Here is a 20,594-nt window from a genome sequence, read left to right on the forward strand (position 1 = left end):
CAGTCTTACGAGAGGGGATGCGCGCGCTGGTAACCAACCAGACCCTCCCCCAGGGACGCAGTGGTGAGCACGAAGCACACCGTTCACACTTAGAATGTCACACTCGAGCATCTGTGCTAACAATGACACAATGTATGTTTAAAAACATGTATTGCAGTATTCTATGCATTAGTACACGAGCTATGACCACGGAACATATGAGGTTGGATGCCATTATTAGGCTTACTATGAACATGAATCCAACAAATTAATCAATCATTGAACTCAGCACCCAGTTCCCTCTTTCCTGCACCCACTGTTATCACTCACTACTCTGAGAGCGTGAAACCCAGAGTAACATTTTCTATAGGGGAAGTGTTAGAATTGTCTCTCTGCATGCCTGCCACACGGAGGGCCTGTGTGCTGTCAGACTTGGGCCAAATATATTTTGTACAACAAGGGAACCCAAACAAGTCGGCCAGGGACCTTGGGAGTCAATTATTTTCAACAACAGTGGTCCCCAGAAAGTGAGATGGAAACCAAAGAATTAATTTAGACTCAATCATAGCTATATTTTGTGGACTTGTCCAGCCGGACAGAGGTCTAATATTTACTTGTAGGTTTTAACTGTGAAGTAGAGCCTCATTAGCCGCAGAACTTAAGTCGAGGTAGCTGCACCGTGAGACGCGGCTGCTGTGATGGCTCTGGCCAGGAATCACCCTGTAAGGAACTCTGCTATGGAGCACCGGATAATCATTGAAACAGCGATTGTGCCGATCGCAGTACACTATAAGGAATCACCCCTCGTACTTGACCTGGTAATTAACTCTATCGGAGGGGCCATCACAGCGGCCCCTGTCTCACCGCGCAGCTACCTTGACTTGAGTTCTGCGGCTAATGAGGCTCTAATTCACAGGCATGGAATTAATGTCCTGATGATGATCCGCTCATTCCTTTAAACGGATCGAAACGCCATTGCCACCTTAATACACCATATACGCAGAGAAACGTTCGTTCATTTTGATGTAAAGGTGTTTGTAATGATTTGTTTTTGTAACACTGGATATTCTTTGTGAAACAAACCAAGCTTTGCCTGAGCACCCTGTTTGTTCTTTCCCATGTTTTGTTCTCTATCTGCTGCGTAGGATACAGGACTGTGTCCCAGTTTATGTCTTTTTGGTATTACTATGTTAAAACCTACAAGTAAATATTAGACCTCTGTCCGGCTGGACAAGTCCACGAAATATAGCTACAATTGAGTCTATAATAATTCTTTGGTTTCCATCTCACTTTCTGGGGACCACTGTTGTTGAAAATAATTGGTTGGCAAAGAGGAGGGAGCCTTCTGTGAGTGGAGTTCAGCTGAACTCCGTTACTCTCTGCGTGTCCAACGTAGGCCTAGGAAGGACAGCAGGCAGTGATCTGGGATCTGACTCCTCTCTTGAGAGCTCGGGCGGAAACCTCTCTAACCTGAAGGGTCAGATCTCAGAGTTTATATAATAAACTGACCACGTGTAATCTATCTGATCAAACTGATTGTGGATGTCAAGTAGGACTGACACTTAATGGAAGAATCCAGCCAGAACCAGTAATCTTTAGATGCGTCACCTCTGTGCACATATCAGAGTTATATCTTGTCTTTGTACCGGAAGACCCTGAGCCAGAGATATTCTCGGGCGTCTTGTCCAGACTGAAGTCTCGATGCTGCTGATAAACTAACAAGCAAACCTTGTTGAAGCTGAATGTACCTTCATGTCATGAAAACGTGTAAATATCACATTTGAAGCTCATGAAGGGTAACAGCTAAAGTCAAGCTAACACAATGTACACTTTACAATGGAGTCTGGTTCTGAAATCTATATCCCCAGGCCCATTGTGTTTATTTCTTATGCTAGGTGTGCTTCTGACTGCTGCTACATTCAGTCAGATGAGTGGACAGATGCACAAGGACAAAATCAAAGTCAAAATATGCTTTATTCGAGATTTCAGTCATAAAAGCAAGAACAGTTTAAAAATACAATTAGATTATCAATCAATTACAAAAAAAAGATAAAGCATAATATTTACAATTTATGACTCAGTGTACAAATCGAAATTTAGAGATGTCATATATCAATAATTATCCATTAAAAAATATTTAAAAGAGTTAAAAAACACCCAGTACTAACAAGTTTCTAAAAAAATAACATGGATAGATTATACGGGCAGTTTACCTAGACAGAGAATAGTCAAATGACTAGCAGTCTCTGTCTATTTGACCATACAGTTTACCCAGACAGAGAATAGTCAGGTGACTAGCAGTCTCTGTCTGATCGACCATGTCCATCCAAGGTATTTGGCAGTTGCTATTAATATCCATATCTCACTACTGGTGCATATAATACGCAAGGCGACTGTACTACTGGTAGTCCCTAAATTCTTGCACATCGGTTTTAGCCATGCACGTCTTGGATCCAAGTAGGCAGTGCAAGAGAATAAGAAATGGCGCTTAGTTTCATTAGAGGAACCACAGACAGGGCAGCTAACATTCAGGCCACCTTCCCATTTAGCAGTCAGAGATCTGAGTGGTAGTGAACCTGCTCTCAATTGGAATAGAAGTTTTCGGTCACCAGGCCTAGTTATACTATCCCAGTAGGGTTCCAGGGAAGGGTACAACTTAGCCTCTAAGAATCCTTCAGTCATAGATCCTAAGCTAGTGCTACTCCAACCCCGGGAGGCTACCTTTTCCCAATAAATTTCTTTTAAAGCACTTTTAGTAGGGAAAGTTGTTCCGGCTGTATCTGACCAAGGCGAACCCATTCCAAGTTCATTCAAGATTGCTTTCAAGGAATTAAGCCACCTGTTTTTATGAAATATATCCGCTTTGATGATATCTAAAAACCCCTCAGCATAATGGGAAAGCTCAGGCATAGTCCAGAGCCTTCTCCAGTACAGGATTGGCCGAAGTCTGACCAAGTCTGTAACCGCTTTTCTACCCAAGTCGTACCTGAGGGGCAGCAAGGGAGTACTTTTCGGGACACCAGTTATAGACCGGAAGAACTTGTTTTCCGAGATTTGTAGGGCCGCCACCTTCTCGAAACCCCATAGCTCAGCACCATATAGTGCAGAGCCAAGAGCCTTTGCCTCATATACCTGCAAAGCAGGCTTTATAGGTTTCGTCAGGGACTTTCTATGCTCGGAACTAATAGCACCTGATAGTTGCCTATGCCTCAATGTAGCTATATCTATATGTTTGCTCCAACCGTTCTCATTTGAGATATGAATACCCAGATAAGTAAAAATGTTCACCACTTCTAAAGCCCGACCATTCATAATGATTTTAGATTTAAAACTGGGATGGGGATTAAAAATCATAAGTTTTGTTTTGGTCACATTGACCTCCAGGCCATGCTCACCGCAAAATAGATCAAAGATAGCCAATGCTCGCTGAAGACCACTTGGGGTTTTTGATAGGATGAGCGTATCGTCTGCGAACATTAAAATTGGTATTTTAGTGCCAGCTAATGAAGGGGCATCCAACTCTGGGGATACAACACCGTTAATAAACAGTGTAAAAAGAGTCGGGGCCATTGAGCAGCCTTGCCGAACGCCCCGCTCTACCGGGAAGTCCGCTGTCTCCTAGCCCTGTCCCCCCCACTGGATTCTAGCGAATGTTGATTCGTGAAGCCGCATTATCAGAGTCAGTAAATCTTCAGCAACACCCAGGTTCTTGAGGACAGACCACAACTTCGACCGTGGTACTAGATCGAAGGCAGCCCGCAATTCGACAAAAGCCGCATATAGGCTGCCTCCGCCCATCACCACGGGCTTCCATTGCAGTAAGTTGAAGCGGAAAACCTGGTCCACAGTACTTGTGGACCTACGGAATCCCGCTTGGAACGGTGACAGAGCATCGTTGTCCTCAGCCCAGTCAAGAAGCCTATTCACAATCACACGCCCTATTATCTTTTGTATGGTATCAATAAGGCTTATCGGCCTGTAATTGCCGGGCTGGGATCGGTCACCTTCCTTAAACACTGGTATAATTACTGCTCCCTGCCAGGATATCGGTATCTCTGCACCCTTAGTAATATTGTTGATGAGGAGGCAAATGTACTTACACCAACGTTCTTTGTCATTAATAAAGACGTCGGCAGGAACACTGTCTATGCCTGGGGCGCGCCCGCTGTTCACGGTACTCAAAGCCACCAGGATTTCTTGTAGACTAAGGAAATTATCTTTAAAGTGGGTATAGTTTATGTCCGCTGTAGATGTAACCTGTTTTGTCCCAGCATACTGAGTTCTAAAAAATGTTACCCACTCTTCTTCCGGGACATTGTTATTTGGGGGTTCAGGTTTCCCCTCACCACCCCATTTAACAATGCTCCAGAACAGTCTAGAGTCTTTCTTATCACTAGCTCTTTTTAATTCGGACCAGTGATGCTCATCCCAGGCTTTCTTTGCGCTCGCTATACTGGCTTTATATTCCTTTCTAGCTGATTGAGCAGCCATAGTATCCCTACCCTTTAGAGCAGTACCTAGGGCATTTCGTGCATCCCTACAATGTGCATTGTACCATTTTGCATTCTTGGGAACTCTCTCACCCTTGCCATTAACAGGCTTCAAAAAGTGGTTTTTAATTACTGAAAAAAGAGTATCGTGGATTACAGCCAGGCCACTCTGCACAAAACTGGAAGGATAAATATATGTTCCATGGCTGATATCGCTTTATCAGCTTCGATTTTGATATTATCCATGGCCTGTTGATTAGTTGCAACATTTATCCATCTCAACCTACGCATATCGTTAGTGGGGACAATTAGGGGTGGAACAAGGGCATTAAAACAGCTGGTCCTGTTGGATAATGACCACCATTTATGCTTTATACACAGAGGATTGTGGTCACTCTCGCTCCTGCACACAACCTCCATGTCACGTAACAGCGGCCATAGTTTCAGACTACAGAGTACGTAATCTATTATGCTCTTGTGCCGCTCATTGTCAAATGTCATGGACCCATTTTTGTCACTTGACGTCCTACCATTTAATGCTCTTAGACCTTTCTCAAAACATAAGGTATTCATACTAATCACATCCTCCGTCCAGCGCACAACTTGTTTCAACTCTAATTTTGGGACTCCCCAATGCCAATCCTCTTCATCCCCAAGGAAATCATTGTCTGTAGCTAAGGGTTCAAATGTTCGATTAAAGTCACCTGCAATGACAATCTGATTGTCTTGGGAGTAGGTATCAAGTAGGGAGCCCAAGGCCGCCAAAACCTCTGACCTCCCACCACCAGATCACATATACATTGTAGATGTCTAATGTTCCCAATATCAGAATTCATTGTGATTAGTTAAATGTCTCTGTGGCTCGTTTCTTTTACTTTGACATCTAGTTTTAGTGACTGCCGAACCCAAATGGTTAGACCGCCCATTGGTCTTCCCCTTGGGCCTTTTAAAGCTGGCACAAAGTAATTCAAGTATCCTTGAGCAAAGGATGGTACACATGACCAGGTCTCCTGAAATATACATAGATCAAAAGAATTAACAAATCGAAGCCACTCTCCAGAATCCAGTTTAGAACCCAGGCCTGCAATGTTCCATGAGAAGAATTTCCCCATATTGTCCACGATGCCATCCGGGCCCATCAATAAAGGATTCGCAACACTTTCTTCTAATAGTTCCTGTTCAGTTCCAGCCAACATACCTTCGTGGCTGATACCATCAGTAACATCTACTCTCACGAAGGTATTCTCAATGTTAGTACCCACTATAGAAACAACAGCACACACATCAGACTCAGAATTTGCGATGGAATTTGACGGCAGCTTGGAGGATTCATTCTTCTTGCTATTAACCAGAGGGATTGTGTCACCTGTTAATCTTCCTTGGGACATACAAGTAACGTTAGAAAAACCCAAATCCTCAACAATAGAAGTGTAGGTTATATTTATCTCAGCCAGATCATTGAACATACCACTGCCTGCCCTCTCAAGTCAATCGCATTCATTCAAGTCTGACAGAGCCGCAAATCTATTTTCAACGCCGATTCCCCATTCGCTAGGTTGTGCAACCCTACCCCAGTTATTTGTTACTGAGTTCCATTTTGTCTTTAAAATGCTTGGATTCACTGTGCTACCTCTCATATAGAAAAAATCCAAGGTTAGCGGAACAATCTCGGTACTCCTGCGTTACGGGGGAAATAAATATCTTAAAAGCTCGGGGAATACTTCTGGGCTTAGGAAATGCAGAACTACACAGTCTCCTTTTAGTTTTTTCGCTCTGTTCCCTATCCAGTCCACCCGTCTTGCCATGGTGATTTCCACGGCTAGCTGTTGTTTTCCCCTCGAAGTTATCATCATATTATTACATAGCCAGTGGTATGCTTTGCTAATCAAAGAAGAAGTAGGTTCTACTTGACCTGGTTTTAGGGGAGGTACATTGGCCAGGACCAGAACAAGAGGAGAAGCCTCTACAATAAGTTGAACTGGGCCTTGGTCTACACCAACCCCTGTAGAATTTGGTGGTAAATCTTTATTGACTGTTACCCGGGCACCTTTGTCTACTGACTGATGAGTAGGAGGCGGAACTGGTATCACGTCATCATTACCCCGTCCCACCCCTAGGGGTATTTGTCGATGATACAACCCTATTTGTGACTAAAGTTGGTATGTTACCCACCTCCTCCACTGTCTTGTTTATCAGTCCCCCTAATCTATTTACTTCAGCTGTTAATATGTCAATTTTGGCTACCAATGGTTTGATTATAGATTTCATCTTGGAGTCAATCATACGCACTAGTTTATTAATCAATTCTTCCCCTAATATCTCCTTCTCGCCTTGTTCCCCGTTCACCTCTGTTATAACTGTGGCTTTCGGTGAAGATGCTGTTCTTTTCCTACTGGAGCGTAACCCACCCCGTTTGCTCTGACCCTTTCTACATGCTCTAATAGCTCTAGTAGCAGGCACAGACACAGGGGGAGGGGAGTCATCTTCTATCATGTTTAACTGGTCACCTGGGTCATTGTCTAGATTAACAGCAGAAGATATATTCAAATCAAGATTAAGATTAGGGCTTATCTCCGTAGCTGAAGCATCACTGCTATGTACCTGTACCAGAACTTCTAACACAGTAGGATCTAGCAGAGAACTCTGCGCAGAAGTGACAGGTGGTGAGCTCAAGCCCAACGATATACGTCTTGTGCTATTTATTTTACTCACAACCTGGACCAGGTAATTGTCTATAGTATTAGGTACAGATGAAGACCTTTGTTTGGACATGTTGAAAGCAGTTGGTTAATAGTCAACTAGGAGTATCACCCCCAAAGCCAAGTAAACAAAAAGCGTTTACCAATTGGATAAATCAACAGAGACTTCGGGGATATGTTGACAAAGATATTTCTTACTTGAGGGGTAGCAATGATATACCTCGAGAAAAACAGGCAGGATCCTGGCCCAGCCCAGTTACGGTCAGTCACGGACTGTCACAGACTGTCCGCCCTTTGTCCGGGCTTCGTCCGGCGTGTCCCGCGCGCATCCTCGCGGGACAAGGGACCTGACACTGCTTTAAGCGCCTCCTGGCGCGCTCAGTGGTGGCGTCGGCGTTGTGCCTCGAGGGATCCTGGGGATTGTGGTCTTTCGTGGGACCGGCAGAGCCAAGCCCGGCCGGTCGTTCGCGGTGGGTGTAGGCGGAGCCAAGCCCGGCCGTGAATCAGGGAGCTAGGAATGCAGCAGCAAGCCCCGGTAGCAGAACGGTGAACTTCAGGGGACTCTGCACCTGACGCTGCTTGAAGCGCCTCCTGGCACGCTCAGTGGTGGCGTCGGCGTTGTGCCTCGAGGGATCCTGGGGATTGTGGTCTTTCGTGGGACCGGCAGAGCCAAGCCCGGCCGGTCGTTCGCGGTGGGTGTAGGCGGAGCCAAGCCCAGCCGTGAATCAGGGAGCTAGGAATGCAGCAGCGAGCCCCGGTAGCAGAACGGTGAACTTCAGGGGACTCTGCACCTGACGCTGCTTTAAGCGCCTCCTGGCGCGCTCAGTGGTGGCGTCGGCGTTGTGCCCCGAGGGATCCTGGGGATTGTAGTCTTTCGTGGGACCGGCGGAGCCAGGCCCGGCCAGTCGTTCGCGGTGGTTGTAGGCGGAGCCAAGCCCGGCCGTGAATCAGGGAGCTAGGAATGCAGCAGCGAGCCCCGGTAGCAGAACGGTGAACTTCAGGGGACTCTGCACCTGATGCTGCTTTAAGCGCCTCCTGGCGCGCTCAGTGATGGCGTCGGCGTTGTGCCCCGAGGGATCCTGGGGATTGTGGTCTTTCGTGGGACCGTCGGAGCCAAGCCCGGCCGGTCGTTCGCGGTGGTTGTAGGCGGAGCCTAGCCCGGCCGTGAATCAGGGAGCTAGGAATGCAGCAGCGAGCCCCGGTAGCAGAACGGTGCACAAGGACAGTATGATCTTCCCAGGATCAAACCATTTGTTAAAATACTAGACTAGAGAATGTTTCACACTGTTACTTGCTGCATTCACTGACATATTGTATTTTAGTGACTATATCATGAGACTGGGCATTTCTCCACTCCCCCAAGTCATATTCAGTCTATATTTTATTTTAACCCCACACTTTCTAGCAGCTTTTATGTTGCTTTTAAATATTTCCAATGTTGCAAAACCACAAACATGGAAATAAGTTCAAAAGTGATTTCTTAAGATCACACAATTTGGCTAATTGGGATGCCGGGATGAACAGCTGTCACGTGGTTTCAGGTTTCATACTAGTCCACTAGACCACAACTTGGGTGGCAGTCATTCTGTTGGCAAGGCCAAGGGTCTGCCCTTTCCAGGGAAAGGTCACAGTGTAGTGTGCCCTCCTCCCTTTTGAATACAGTGTTTATTTCCAGCATCTGTCTGTGAAGGGGTGAAGCTGAGATCAGATGTCCAGTCTCCTAGTTTTATGGATAAAACACCCCCCCTGGCCCAGGGCCTGCGGCAGTGTGTGGACACGGGTCCTTACTCACAGTAAACACTGACATTCACCATTGGTGCTTCAAAGTTTAATATTGTTTCATTCCATCTGGATCCCACAGCTGGTCATTCTCTAAACTTGTCTCTCGGATCAGAGAGTAGTTAAGGCTCTCTCCAGGAGGTGGTCAAAGGATTAGAGCTCAGATACAGCCTGAGGAGGGACCGCACTCAAGGAACTCAAACTGAGGCCGAGCTGCAGTTTTCACAATGGCCGGATTCAGAGGAGGGAACCTTAGAATAAAACATCACAAATGCTCCACATGACTCAGAGTATCCCTGCCCCGCACCCCCCCCCCCCCTCCTGCGGTCTCTGCATGTCAGGGGCCTCCACACGCTCCTGTGAAGGGCCCTTTGGAGTGATAATGGAAAGTTGGCGACCATAAGTCCCAGGCCCAGACTGCGTAAAGCGCCTGGAGGGGACGTGTAACTCCAGATGAGCCGTGGATCAGTCAGGGGCAGAACAAGACCGGGGGCAGGACTGGTCTAGTCCTCTTCACTCAGATCTAAGAGCAGCAGGCAGGGTCAGAGGTGGAGCCCTGACAGGGGAGGGGTGCAGGCCAGTCCCTGACAGTCTAGTCTGGTTGCAGCGCTCCATCTTAGGGAAGGGGGCCGCTGCCCCCTCTCCAGGTCACTCTACAGCACCAGAGCTGCAGTGGGGGCAGACTGCACAGTGTTCAGGCTGAGCACTGACACTCCAGCCGGGGTGAGAGGCGCTTTCCATCAAATAGAGGGAGAAGCTGCTGTCACCTCTTCAGAATAGGCTACAGCACCAGGGCTGCAGGGGGCTGGAATGGAAGGGGTGCAGGCCGAGCCCTGACAGTCAGAGGGGGTCAGACACTTTCCATCACAGGGAGGGAGGCCGCTGCCTCCTCTCAGGTCACTCTACAGCACCAGACCTGCAGTGGGGGTGGACTGACGGTGAATCCGTCATTACCACCTGTTCCAGTTCGTATCGCTGCTGCCGCAGGGAGGCGTGTGACGCCCTCCTGGAGTCAGTGGGCGGGGACAAGCTGGCACTCTCATTTTTGAGGGGTGCGAGTCAAATCCATCTCAAAGAACTATTGTATAGAATAGGAGCTCCTGACACTGTGAAGCTAACCTCAGGCCACTTAACCATTCTTTACAATGACACCACGCCCACTATAAGAGATAAAAAGACCCCCTGAAACGGAGGAGACAAAGAATAAAAGTCCATGCAGAATAATGTAATGAAAACCTAAATAAGGGAAGGAGACAACTGAGAGTGATGTGTAAGCTTTGAGTTGAACTAGGGTTGCATCCTGAACAAAGCTTTTTGCCCATTCTGTTCAGCTTATCGCGGAAGAATGGATTTCCAAGATGGGGTATTCAGGTGTCTCATATTGCTCCTCTATACCTAAAGGTGCCCTGGATAGGAACTCTGCAGCTGTGTAGAGATTACCAGAGACATATTCTAATTTGAAGCAAAAACATTTCAATCCAAGCACCCATCTACCAACCCGGGGTGTGCTGTTAAGGGTTCCTTTAGGACTGAACATGAACGTAAGTGGTTTCTCATCTGTGCAAACTGTGAATTTGATCCCCCATAAATACAATGTAAAGTGTTTGATGATACAAAAACAAGCTAGGGCTTCTTTCTCCACCACTGAGTAGTTTCTCTCAGAGTTACTAAGGGTGCGCGAGGCAAAAAGCACTATGGGTTCTTTACTATTGATGATTTGAGATAATGTGGCCCCCAGTCATTTGTTGCTGGTATCTGTGGTAAGAATAGTTTTCCTGCAGGGATCAAAATGACATAAGTAAGGATCAGAGAGAATAGCACATTGTATCTTTTCAAATGAGGATCAGTGTTCTTTTTGCCATCTGTATGGCGCATGGTATTATGTGAGTTATTTGAGGTTACTTGTTAAGTCTGCAAAACTTTTTACATATTTCGCAATATATTTTGCAAGACCTAAGAAAGACAAGTTCTTGTTTGGATGTGGGGGCATGGGCTTTCTCTACTTCGTCAAGTAGACTCTGTTTAGGTTTGAAACCATCCTTAGAGATGGTGTGCCCAAGGTATTCAACAGCGCCTACACCTATCTGGCGTTTATCTTCCTTTAAAGTTAGGTCCATCTCTTTGAACTTGGAGAGAACCTGCATTAGCCGTACATCATGCTCCTCAGTGGTGGCACAATATATTAAAACGTAATCTTGGAAACATGTTTTGCTATGCCCTGTAAAATATGTTGCATCATTTTTTTAAATACTGCAGCCACTGAGGCTAACCCAAATACCCAAATGGCATCCTGCAGAACATGAATGTACCCATGGGTGTGGTAAATCCGGCCTATCCCTGGAATCCGGGTATAATTCTACTTTATGGTATGCCATGGTAAGGTCTAGGATGCTGAAGCAGGTTGACTCCCCCATCGTGCCTAGAAACTCGTGAATGCAAGGCAATGGGTGCCTTTCAATTAAAATACTGTTGTTAACGTCTCTAAGGTCAATGCATAATCTAATGTCTTCCCTGTGGGTTTTCTTAGTGATAACTAATGAAGCTACCCATTCTGAGCAATCTATAGGTTGGATGATATCAAGGTCTTTTTTCTGGCCAATTCCATTTTAAGGGGTTCCCACATTGGATGGGGTATGGGTTTTATGAACAACTAGTTTAGCATTAGATCTCAATTGTAATTCATTTTAGAATTTGTGGTAGGCCTAGTTTAGTTGTGAACAATTCTGGGAATTGGTTGCACACTGATTTGCCTGTGATGGAACAGTCTATAGTTAGGGCCTTTTCTGGCTGGTTAAGGTCTAGTTTAATTCCTATTTCTTTTTGATATTGCCACTCGAGAAGGTTCAACGCTTCTTCCACTACATATAGTTTCCCATGGGTTGATCGGTCTTTAAATGTGATATAGGTTTTGATCATACCTCAAAGAGGAATGGGATTCTCTGTGTAACCGCTTAGGTAATGTCTGCAGATAGTAAGATTCCATCTTCGTAAATGTTCATGGCCTCGAAATCAGTAACATTAATAAAAGTGAATGGAGAGCTCGAATCCACGAACAGTTTAATTTGTTTGCCATTTAAACCTACTTTATATTCAGGGTACTTAATTGGTTAACATCCTTACACTCCTGTGCTTGGAACACCATTTGTTTTTTTTGATAGTTTGTGACTTTACCTTGGTGGAATTATCTACATCATTGTGCTTTTTTGAAAAGCTCCAACAAACTCTTGCTAAATGTCCTCTCTTGTTGCATTTTCTGCAACTTAACTTGACAACTGGGATGGTTAGTGTTAGACTTGGCCCTTTTTGCAGGGTCGAGTTTTGTATATTTGGAATTGTAATAATAAATGTTGTGCAATGGTGTGCGCAGATTTATTATGACTATTTGAGAAATGTCACTTTTAGAAGTTGGCATTTCTGTGTGCTGTGTGTCTGCCTGCCTGATGTGAATTGCACGTCTGGCTTTTGAGTGACAGGTGCTGGGAGGTGTGTGTGGCTCCAGGAGGGGCAGAGTGAGTCCGCATTAGGCTGAATGGGACATCTAAATTGGAAGCAGTGGGAGGAGTTCTCTCTTGACCCTGAATAGATCTGTGCCTAGCCTGGACAATGCTGGCTCTACCCCTGTGGTGTGTATGATCACCGAGCCCCCACATGACAAAGGGGAAGAGGAGCTTGGTAAACAAAGTGCTCCAATTCCCCCTGAACCAGTTGCATCTGGTTCCCCCAAGCCCTGTGCTGCAGAACAAAGAGAATCTGGGTATAAGTATAGGGGCTGTGACCCCATGATTGTGTGCTGGTGCTTGTTGCTGAACCTGCTGTGGCATGCTGCTGCTTGGGCCCAGGAGAAACTACCATGAGGGCATGCCTCCCTGGGCCCAGCATTGTCACCTTGATCCCTAAAGACTTTTTGGGACCTCTTGCGCCCTGCATGCACTTTATTTTGATCTGCCAAAGAAAAGGAGCACAAGGGCTCCGAAGCGTTGAGCTGCAATCTTTCCAGAGGGAATCCCGATGTGGGGATTTCCCCTAATGGAGGGGAGAGAAGCAGGAGCCCACCCCGCTCTTATGCCGCAAATTATCTTTATTTTAAAGTGGGTGCCCACCCCGCTTTGGATTTTATTTACCTCGCAGGTGCCCACCCCGCATTACTGATGTTACTCCAGCGAGCAGGCACCCACCATACATTTGGAAACCTTCACCGGAGCCACCTCGATCGAGCACGGTGACCCGGAAGCCAGGCAAGCTACCTGGTTGTGGGCAGGGTACCTCGGGCTGACGGAAGTCTGAACGGGGTTCCCTTGAGCATGGGAGAGCCCCACATGTCTGAGAAGGGAAGTCCCGAGCCCTAGGAGAGGGCCTGGGTGAAGTAGCCGGCTCCACTCTAACGTCCCCGAGAAGCCCCAGTGAGCCGCATTGCTGAGTGGCGGCCAATCGACACCACAGAGCCCCGCGTCGGCTACAGAAGATCCCCGGCTCCGGTCCCCAGTCCAGGGGAGGCCAGAGAAAGTCCGCAGATCAGCCGAGGAGAAGAGGAGCCCCGGTGAGTGGGAGCTTCTATCCTGTTGGGGTACCATTCGAGGCACATTGCCGGTAATTTCCTGTCCTGAGCGGACCTGCAGGAGAGCGGGCCGCTCTGACGTGGACTACATTGTTGTTAGGGCCCGGGGAAGTCCAGAGGGCCCAGGGGGCCTGTGTTTCTCCCGTTATGGCAATTTTTACAGCTGCCCCACCTGCTGGAGGGCAGCTGCATCACAGTTGCACTTTTGTTTTTTGAGAGTCCCAGAGAAGGGCTCAGACGGCACATGTAATGCCAGTGCCATCTTTCCCACATTGGAGGAACAGTTGTTTAAAGGGCCCCTTTACTTTGTTTACAGCTGCCCCGCCTGATAGAGGGCACCTGCAATGGTTTGGCAGCATATTTGTTTATAGAGTCCCAGGCGGGCTCTCAGGGCACAGTCGGTGCCAGTGCCTAATCTCCTCATCACAGCTGCATGGCAATTAGCGGCAGCTGGAATGTTTAGACCATCATTTCTTTGGGGGCATTTTGAGTGAGACAGGAGTGGGGTACACTCCTCTGCCCCAGCACAATTGCACACTTTTGATTTTGCTGCATTGGCAGCTGACCTGACATTATGGACATTGGATATTTGTGCCCTATGAGAAGGCCAGTTGACCAGGGGGACTGTTAGGCTGATTGGGCGCCAGGCCCGAATGTGATTTATGTGGTGCACAGGAAATGTGATTTATGCACGTTATTTATGCCTCTAAGCTGGTTTATGATTAAGAGGCTTTGCATACTGCGGTTATGCTTGTGAGGTTATTTTCTACTGTGATTTATGCCTCTGATGTGATTTGTCATTAGGAGTTTATGGTCGAATGTGTTTAGGCTTACGAGGTTGGCACATAATTTATTTTATGCCTGATGTGATACTGAATGCATAATATGATTTATGTTGCAGGATGATGCTGAGTACAGTGTTTGCCAGTAATTACTGGTTGCGTTCTACGTTTATTATTGGTTCTACATTTATATTTTCCCTTTGTGATGGTTCTGACAGTGGCCTAATTGGCCCTGTCATGTCTATATAATCCCCTGTAAATATTGCCCAGTGCCAGTTGGCACAGTGTATATTGTGTGATTACTACTCTAATGTGTTTATGATAATACAAAGTCTATTGTATACATAACCTTGTGTGGAGTTCCTTTTATGGTGTGCCTAGTATGTTGTTGCTGTATGTGTGTTGCGCAAACGCTGTACACATTGCCTCTGGGATAAGCCTGACTGCTCGTGCCAAGCTACCAAGGGGGTGACCAGGGGTCACCCCCTTGCATGTAACTCCCCGCCCTGACTAGAGTAGTGGTTTCTCCCTGGCTTTGGCGCAAGCCTTAGCCAACCAGAAATCCCATTTCTAACAGTTAGCTAAGTGGCTACTACTTCCACAGCGGTAACATTTGCGTTTACTGATCGCTGCTTCACGAACGAGGTTGGAATTCCTGTCTGGTTTTATTTTACATACGGTGTCATCAATAGACAGATTGGCAATTTCTGAAACTTGCTCAAGATCTGTGTTGGGAGCAAATTTTATTTCTTTGAAAGACATGGCAGTATGTTCAATGGACTTTGCTATTTCAATAGCATTGCCTCGATTAGGTTGTTGTTGTAACATTTTTTTTGTATTTTGGAGTTATTTCTGCATTGTACTAGCTGATCTTTTATGCGACAATCATTGAGTTCACCAAATGAGCATAATTTATTTAAGCCTCTTAGGATAGCTACATAGCTGGTAATACTTTCTTGTTTTCCTTGGGTCCTGCTGAAAATGTTTTGGTGTTCACAGACTATTTTAATCTTATCACCAAAGTTTTTTTTTTTAATTCAAGTAAGCCAACTTTATATACATCATTATCCTCATCTTCGGCATTACGACCTTGCATAGGATCTTGTAGAGTGTCAAAAATCTTTCTTCCAGGTGTACCTAGGTTATGAAGCAATATATGTGGTTTCCTTATAGGGCTGAACTTTTCCTCACCAATGGCTATCGAGTAGGATTAGAAGATTTTTACCCAGTCCTTCCATGCAGTGTTAGGCTCTCCTAACTCATTTAGGAAAGGTGGAGGTTGAGCCATTTTAGCAGCCATTGTTACTAAATACAGCACTCAATATGGACCAAGTGAAAGTGAAGAAGGAAATCAAAAAATAAATGAAAGGTTATATATGTAATTGGTGAGGCTGAGATACTATTATCCTTAGAAGTACTTAAGTTAAAGGTTTTCGTATTACCAAAATACAAGGACTTTAAGTCAAGTCAAGTCAAGTCAAAATTTGTATAGCGCACTACTCACCCAGAGGGTCTCAAGGCGCTTGGGGGAGGGGGTTCGCTATTTATCAAACAGCCATGTTTTGAGTTGTTTTCTGAAGGAGAGGGGGTTCTGTGTAAGTCGGAGGTGGGTGGGAAGAGAATTCCAGGTTTTCGCTGCTAAGTAGGAGAATGATCTTCCTCCCATGGTGGCTCTTCGGATGCGTGGGATCGCGGCGAGGGCTTGATTGGACGATCGTAGATGGCGGGTGGGGGTGTAGAAGGTCAGGCACATGTTGAGGTAACTAGGTCCTAGGTCGTAGAGGGCCTTGTGTGCGTGGGTGAGGAGACGGAACTTGATTCTCTTGTTGACGGGCAGCCAGTGAAGGTCTCTCAGGTGACCGGAAATGTGGTTGTGGCGTGGTATGTCTAGGATGAGTCGCAGAAACTGAAGGGACTGCCCAAGCCTGAGGCACATAACACAATCAGGTTATTTTATTTTGTTGTACCCCGATAGGGTGTGCGTATCACCAAAGAGGTAGGGAAGACACGTCTCACAAAATAGAAGAATCTTTGTAATATATATTTGTAAGGGGTGTGCGTATCACCAATAACACTGGTGAGACACTGAAGAGGTGTGCATATCACCGAAAGCACAGGTGACAAGCTGAAGAAGAACTGCCTCAAAACGAGGACCCACCTCAAATAAGGGTGCACGTATCACTGAAGACTTAGCAGAAAAGTTCTGGGTGGGGCGTTCCGGCTGACCTGCGCGGCAACGCCTCAGAAGGTGTGTGTATCACCGAAGAGGAAAGGAGGCTTCTGGGACATGCAGGCGGGACTTGTCGGTGAGTGCTCCACAGCGATGCAAGAAGCTGATCAGAGAGTTTGTCCCTGATGGAGGAGCGCCCCCAAGAAACGCGATGAGGGAGAAACGTGCAGGCCAACAAGGTTGTCACAAAATGGAGCTGCCAGAAAGAGCATGAAACCAAATGAAGGAGAGGCCTCCCACCAACAGACAGGTAGTCTCCACAAGACACACCGGGAGGGCAAAATGGAGAGCGAATATCTAGTGTCACTGTAATAGAAGGGATGGTTTGATTGAAGAGGACAGCTTAATCCAAGGAGATCCACAGAGGAGTCCAGCCTTAGCTCCCAAAGAAAGGGAACTCCTGGAGGTGAAAAGGCTCAGAGGTCAAAGAGTGAAGGCAGGCACCACAATAGGTAAAAGAGTATTTTGACGCTTGAGAACCGGGCCTTATGGGCCGGGCGGCGCAGGTCACGCCTTAATCCCCGAGTTCACCTGCCTTGTATAAAACAGAGACACAAGACACTCCGTTGAGCATGGAAGCCAGGTTTATTAGCTGCAGCTAAGCACAGTTGTCCCAGAACTTAGACACGAGGTGGATTCTAAGGAGACTGCCACTTCAATCCGCCGTGGCGCACAATCTTTTATAGGAAACACATTTACAGAGTTTACTCCTTACAAATACAAAACTGACCAATAGGAAAAGTTGAAAAACAAGCTATCAGGTGTCTCAAATACGCCCCTCTCACAGACCCCGTGTGCTACCCCTCACAACAAATTAATCAGTGATGGCATCCACAATCCCCTCTTGCAGGTGGCAGGACGTATTTGTGTGCCTCAAAGGATGGTTGTGTAATAGGAGCATACAAGGAGAGAATAGCGAAGGCCAGTCGGATGAGATAGTATAAGGAAAGAATAGGAGAGGGCAAAAAGTCGGTAGAGACAGGGATCAATCGAGCCAGACATGGATTAACGAACTCAGCCAGACCCTGACATCGGGTTTCGTGAACAAGGGCAATGGAGTAACTTTCTAATTGAAAGGACACGTAGCAGCTGTAAACGCAAAACACATTGTTAGCCGTGCTGCCTGAGTGAGGGCAACACAAAATGGTGGCAGGACACAAAATGGCGGCTAAATACGGGCCGAAATCCGAAATCGTAGAACCTCAATCTTGTGAGCCACAAGGCAATAAATAAGAACAGCTGGACCTGAGGTGGTTGAGGCACATGTAAGGGAAGGAAATCTGTCCTGCTCCCTTACGCAGACCAGTCGTCCCCAGTGTTGTAAAGAATAGACTTCATGCAGGTAAGTTCCATTTTTTGTTCGATCTGCTCTGTCCACCATACACCTAGACTCCTGCCTCTCACTGCTCTCCAATGGTCCACCACAAGCTTCTCTACACATACTCCTGTCCCAACATGCTAAGGCACCCTCTGGTCTAACTCTAGGGGAATACCAACAGTGAGGAAGAAGGGGGCGGAGGAAGGGAGCAGGGGAAAATCTTCACAGTGTAATAAGTGACTTTACTTGAGAGCAGGCAATTTATATAAGAGGGTAAAATATAATAAAGCATGACGTATAACGCCAACCTTGTGATTCTAGCTAAAATTGTAACTCACTTAGCCAACATATTTTGGAAAAGACCTACAAGTTGTCTTTCAGTCTAGCTTCAGGTAGGGAAATAGCACTGGAACAGCGATGCTTCATATCATGGATGATGTGTCGCTTCAGGTGGGGATATAGCACTAAAGCTGTGACTCTTTTCATCTTGAATGATGTGTGGCCTCAGGTAGATGATACCCAGCCATACCTCAAAGCTGAATCTCAACAAGATATTCTACATTCCCGTCAACATACACATGAAGAAAAAGTATTCACTCATCAGTCTTCATTCTTAATCCTGAGTTCTTCAAACACCATTGATTACGAGTATCTCCATTGTGAGGGAGACAGAAGTGTGTGTTTGTATGTGTGTGTGTGTATATTGAGTCGAAAACCAAAGATTAAGGGATGTTATTGTTGGGTAAGGTAATAATATCTTACTTTAAAGAAAAAATTAAAAGGAGCTTTATAGTTAGGTGAAAATGTTAGTTAAAAAATAACAATTTAAAATAATGAAACCATTTAAATTCAACAGTTAAAGTTAAATAGAGTAACTGTAACTTAGTCCTGTCATGCACGGTGTTGTCCTTAATGATATCACAGAACATGTCATGAGTGATTAATATGTTAATATGTATTAATATGTCATGAGTGATGTAATATGTGAGGCCATAAGCAGTGCGAGGGCCCGAGTGATGGTTACTTTAGGGCACAAGAAACAAGATACAGAATGTGTTTTAAGTCATGATGTTTTTCTGGTCCGGGGGATTTTAGTTATTTTGAAAGATCCAAGGAGGGCTGGGTGTAACTCTCTGTGGAGATAATTCCATATATGATATGTTCACACGCATGCACGCACACACACACTCTCTCTCTCTCTCTAAGTAGGGAATGACTGAGCCCAGGTGAGGACGTAGATTTATATGTTTATATTACCCCACTTCTCAGTCATACCCTTCTTTGATTAAAAGCTGTGCAGATAAGAACAAGTATTCACTCATGTCTTCATTCTCAATACTGAGTTCCTCCCACTGCATTGTGCACCTCCCTAGCCTTGCCCTGCACTGATTTCTGTCCCATTGTATTCACTTTCTTTAAAACCTCCATGTCTCTCACCAGCTGTGTTGAATCCTCGCCTCTGCCTCACTCTGTTTAACTCTGCACAATGTCTTTCCTTTCCAGATGTTCAATATCAGACTCCGGGGAGTGCGCTTTCATTGGATTCCGAGCCGTGTGGCTGTCTTCATGTGGACTCCTCAGACCCTACATTTGTACTAAGGAGCCATATTCCTGAACCTCCTGTGAGGCACCACGGCCGCTGCAGAGTACCCGTCCGTGCCACTGGGTGGCGCTGCTGCATAGTATTTAATGACAAGATCATCAATTACATCTTCCTACAAGCTCTCGTCCCTTTATGGCCGTGATTCCCAAACTCTATTGAACTGTGGCCCCCTCGACCAATAGTCCATTGGCTGCAGCTCCCGATTACATTACATTTTTAATCCGTGAAGAAAGTTCTGATGAAGGGATGGGGAATAGAGCGTGCAATGGGAGGATATGTCTACTCTCTCTTTTCACAATAAGTGTCTGCTCTCGGGCCCTGTAGTGGCTGCATCTGGTTGCTGTTTGTGCGCTCTCAGCCTGGAGCCGGGCGCATCCAGCCAAAGTCAGGCGGGGGACTGGGGGGGCCGCGGTGCACAGTTTGGGAACCTCTGCCCCATGCACCAGTACTGTGACGTGATCAGGTTTGGGGCATACTTAGGTATTTTAGATCAAATGGAGCAAGTCAGAGCTGCCCCCACTCAGCAATAACCCTTCTAGGATAGGGCTGCACCTTCCTATGTCTTGCAGGAAAGAGTGAAATATCCGGGTCTCGTCACCAATAGAAACAGCTCTTTGAGGCAGTTATGGACCAAGGACTGAAACACTCACCACAAGAGTAGAGCGATGGATCCGACAACCGCGAGCTCTGGGAGGCGGAATCACGTTTGTAAAAGTAGTTTTACTGCTCAAAAGTTTGTATTTGTTCATGCGTATACACAGACCCGCAGGATATCATACATTTATTTATTTATTTATTTATTTGGCTTATAGAGCGCGACAGATGCCCAAAAAAGGGTTTCCCGGCGCTAAGCAGAATAATGAACTAGAGGAATAGGAAAGGATTTTGAATGGGAGGACAGGGAGGTCACTGGTTAAAGAGCCAGGTCTTAATGGCTTTACGAAAGTACGCATACCTGCTTTCAAGGCGGAGTGGTTGGGGAAGGGAATTCCAGAGTTTTGGGCCAAGGAGGGAGAAAGATCTACCTCCCATCCTTGCCCGACGTGTCTTAGGGACGCAGAAGAGACCTTGGGTGGCAGATCTTAGGCAGCGGGCAGGCATATAGGTACGCACAAGGGTCTGGAGATATTTGGGTGCCTTGCCCCACTTTATCCTGTGC

General features: G+C 46.3%; 1 protein-coding gene across 1 annotated transcript in view; it reads left to right on the plus strand.

Annotated features, from left to right (window-relative positions):
• The window catches only part of LOC147668989 (early activation antigen CD69-like), a gene marked incomplete at its 5' end in the record, with an annotated part of 127,024 nt that extends 107,577 nt beyond the window's left edge, over positions 1–19,447 (plus strand). The window contains one exon of the mRNA XM_086948305.1: positions 19,336–19,447. Coding sequence (XP_086804431.1) covers positions 19,336–19,447 — 112 coding nt within the window. The remainder of the gene's footprint in view (positions 1–19,335) is intronic.
• Between the last annotated feature and the right edge of the window lie 1,147 nt (positions 19,448–20,594).

The sequence above is a fragment of the Lissotriton vulgaris genome, unplaced genomic scaffold (assembly GCF_964263255.1).
Source record: "Lissotriton vulgaris unplaced genomic scaffold, aLisVul1.2 SCAFFOLD_3916, whole genome shotgun sequence".
NCBI lineage: Eukaryota > Metazoa > Chordata > Amphibia > Caudata > Salamandridae > Lissotriton > Lissotriton vulgaris.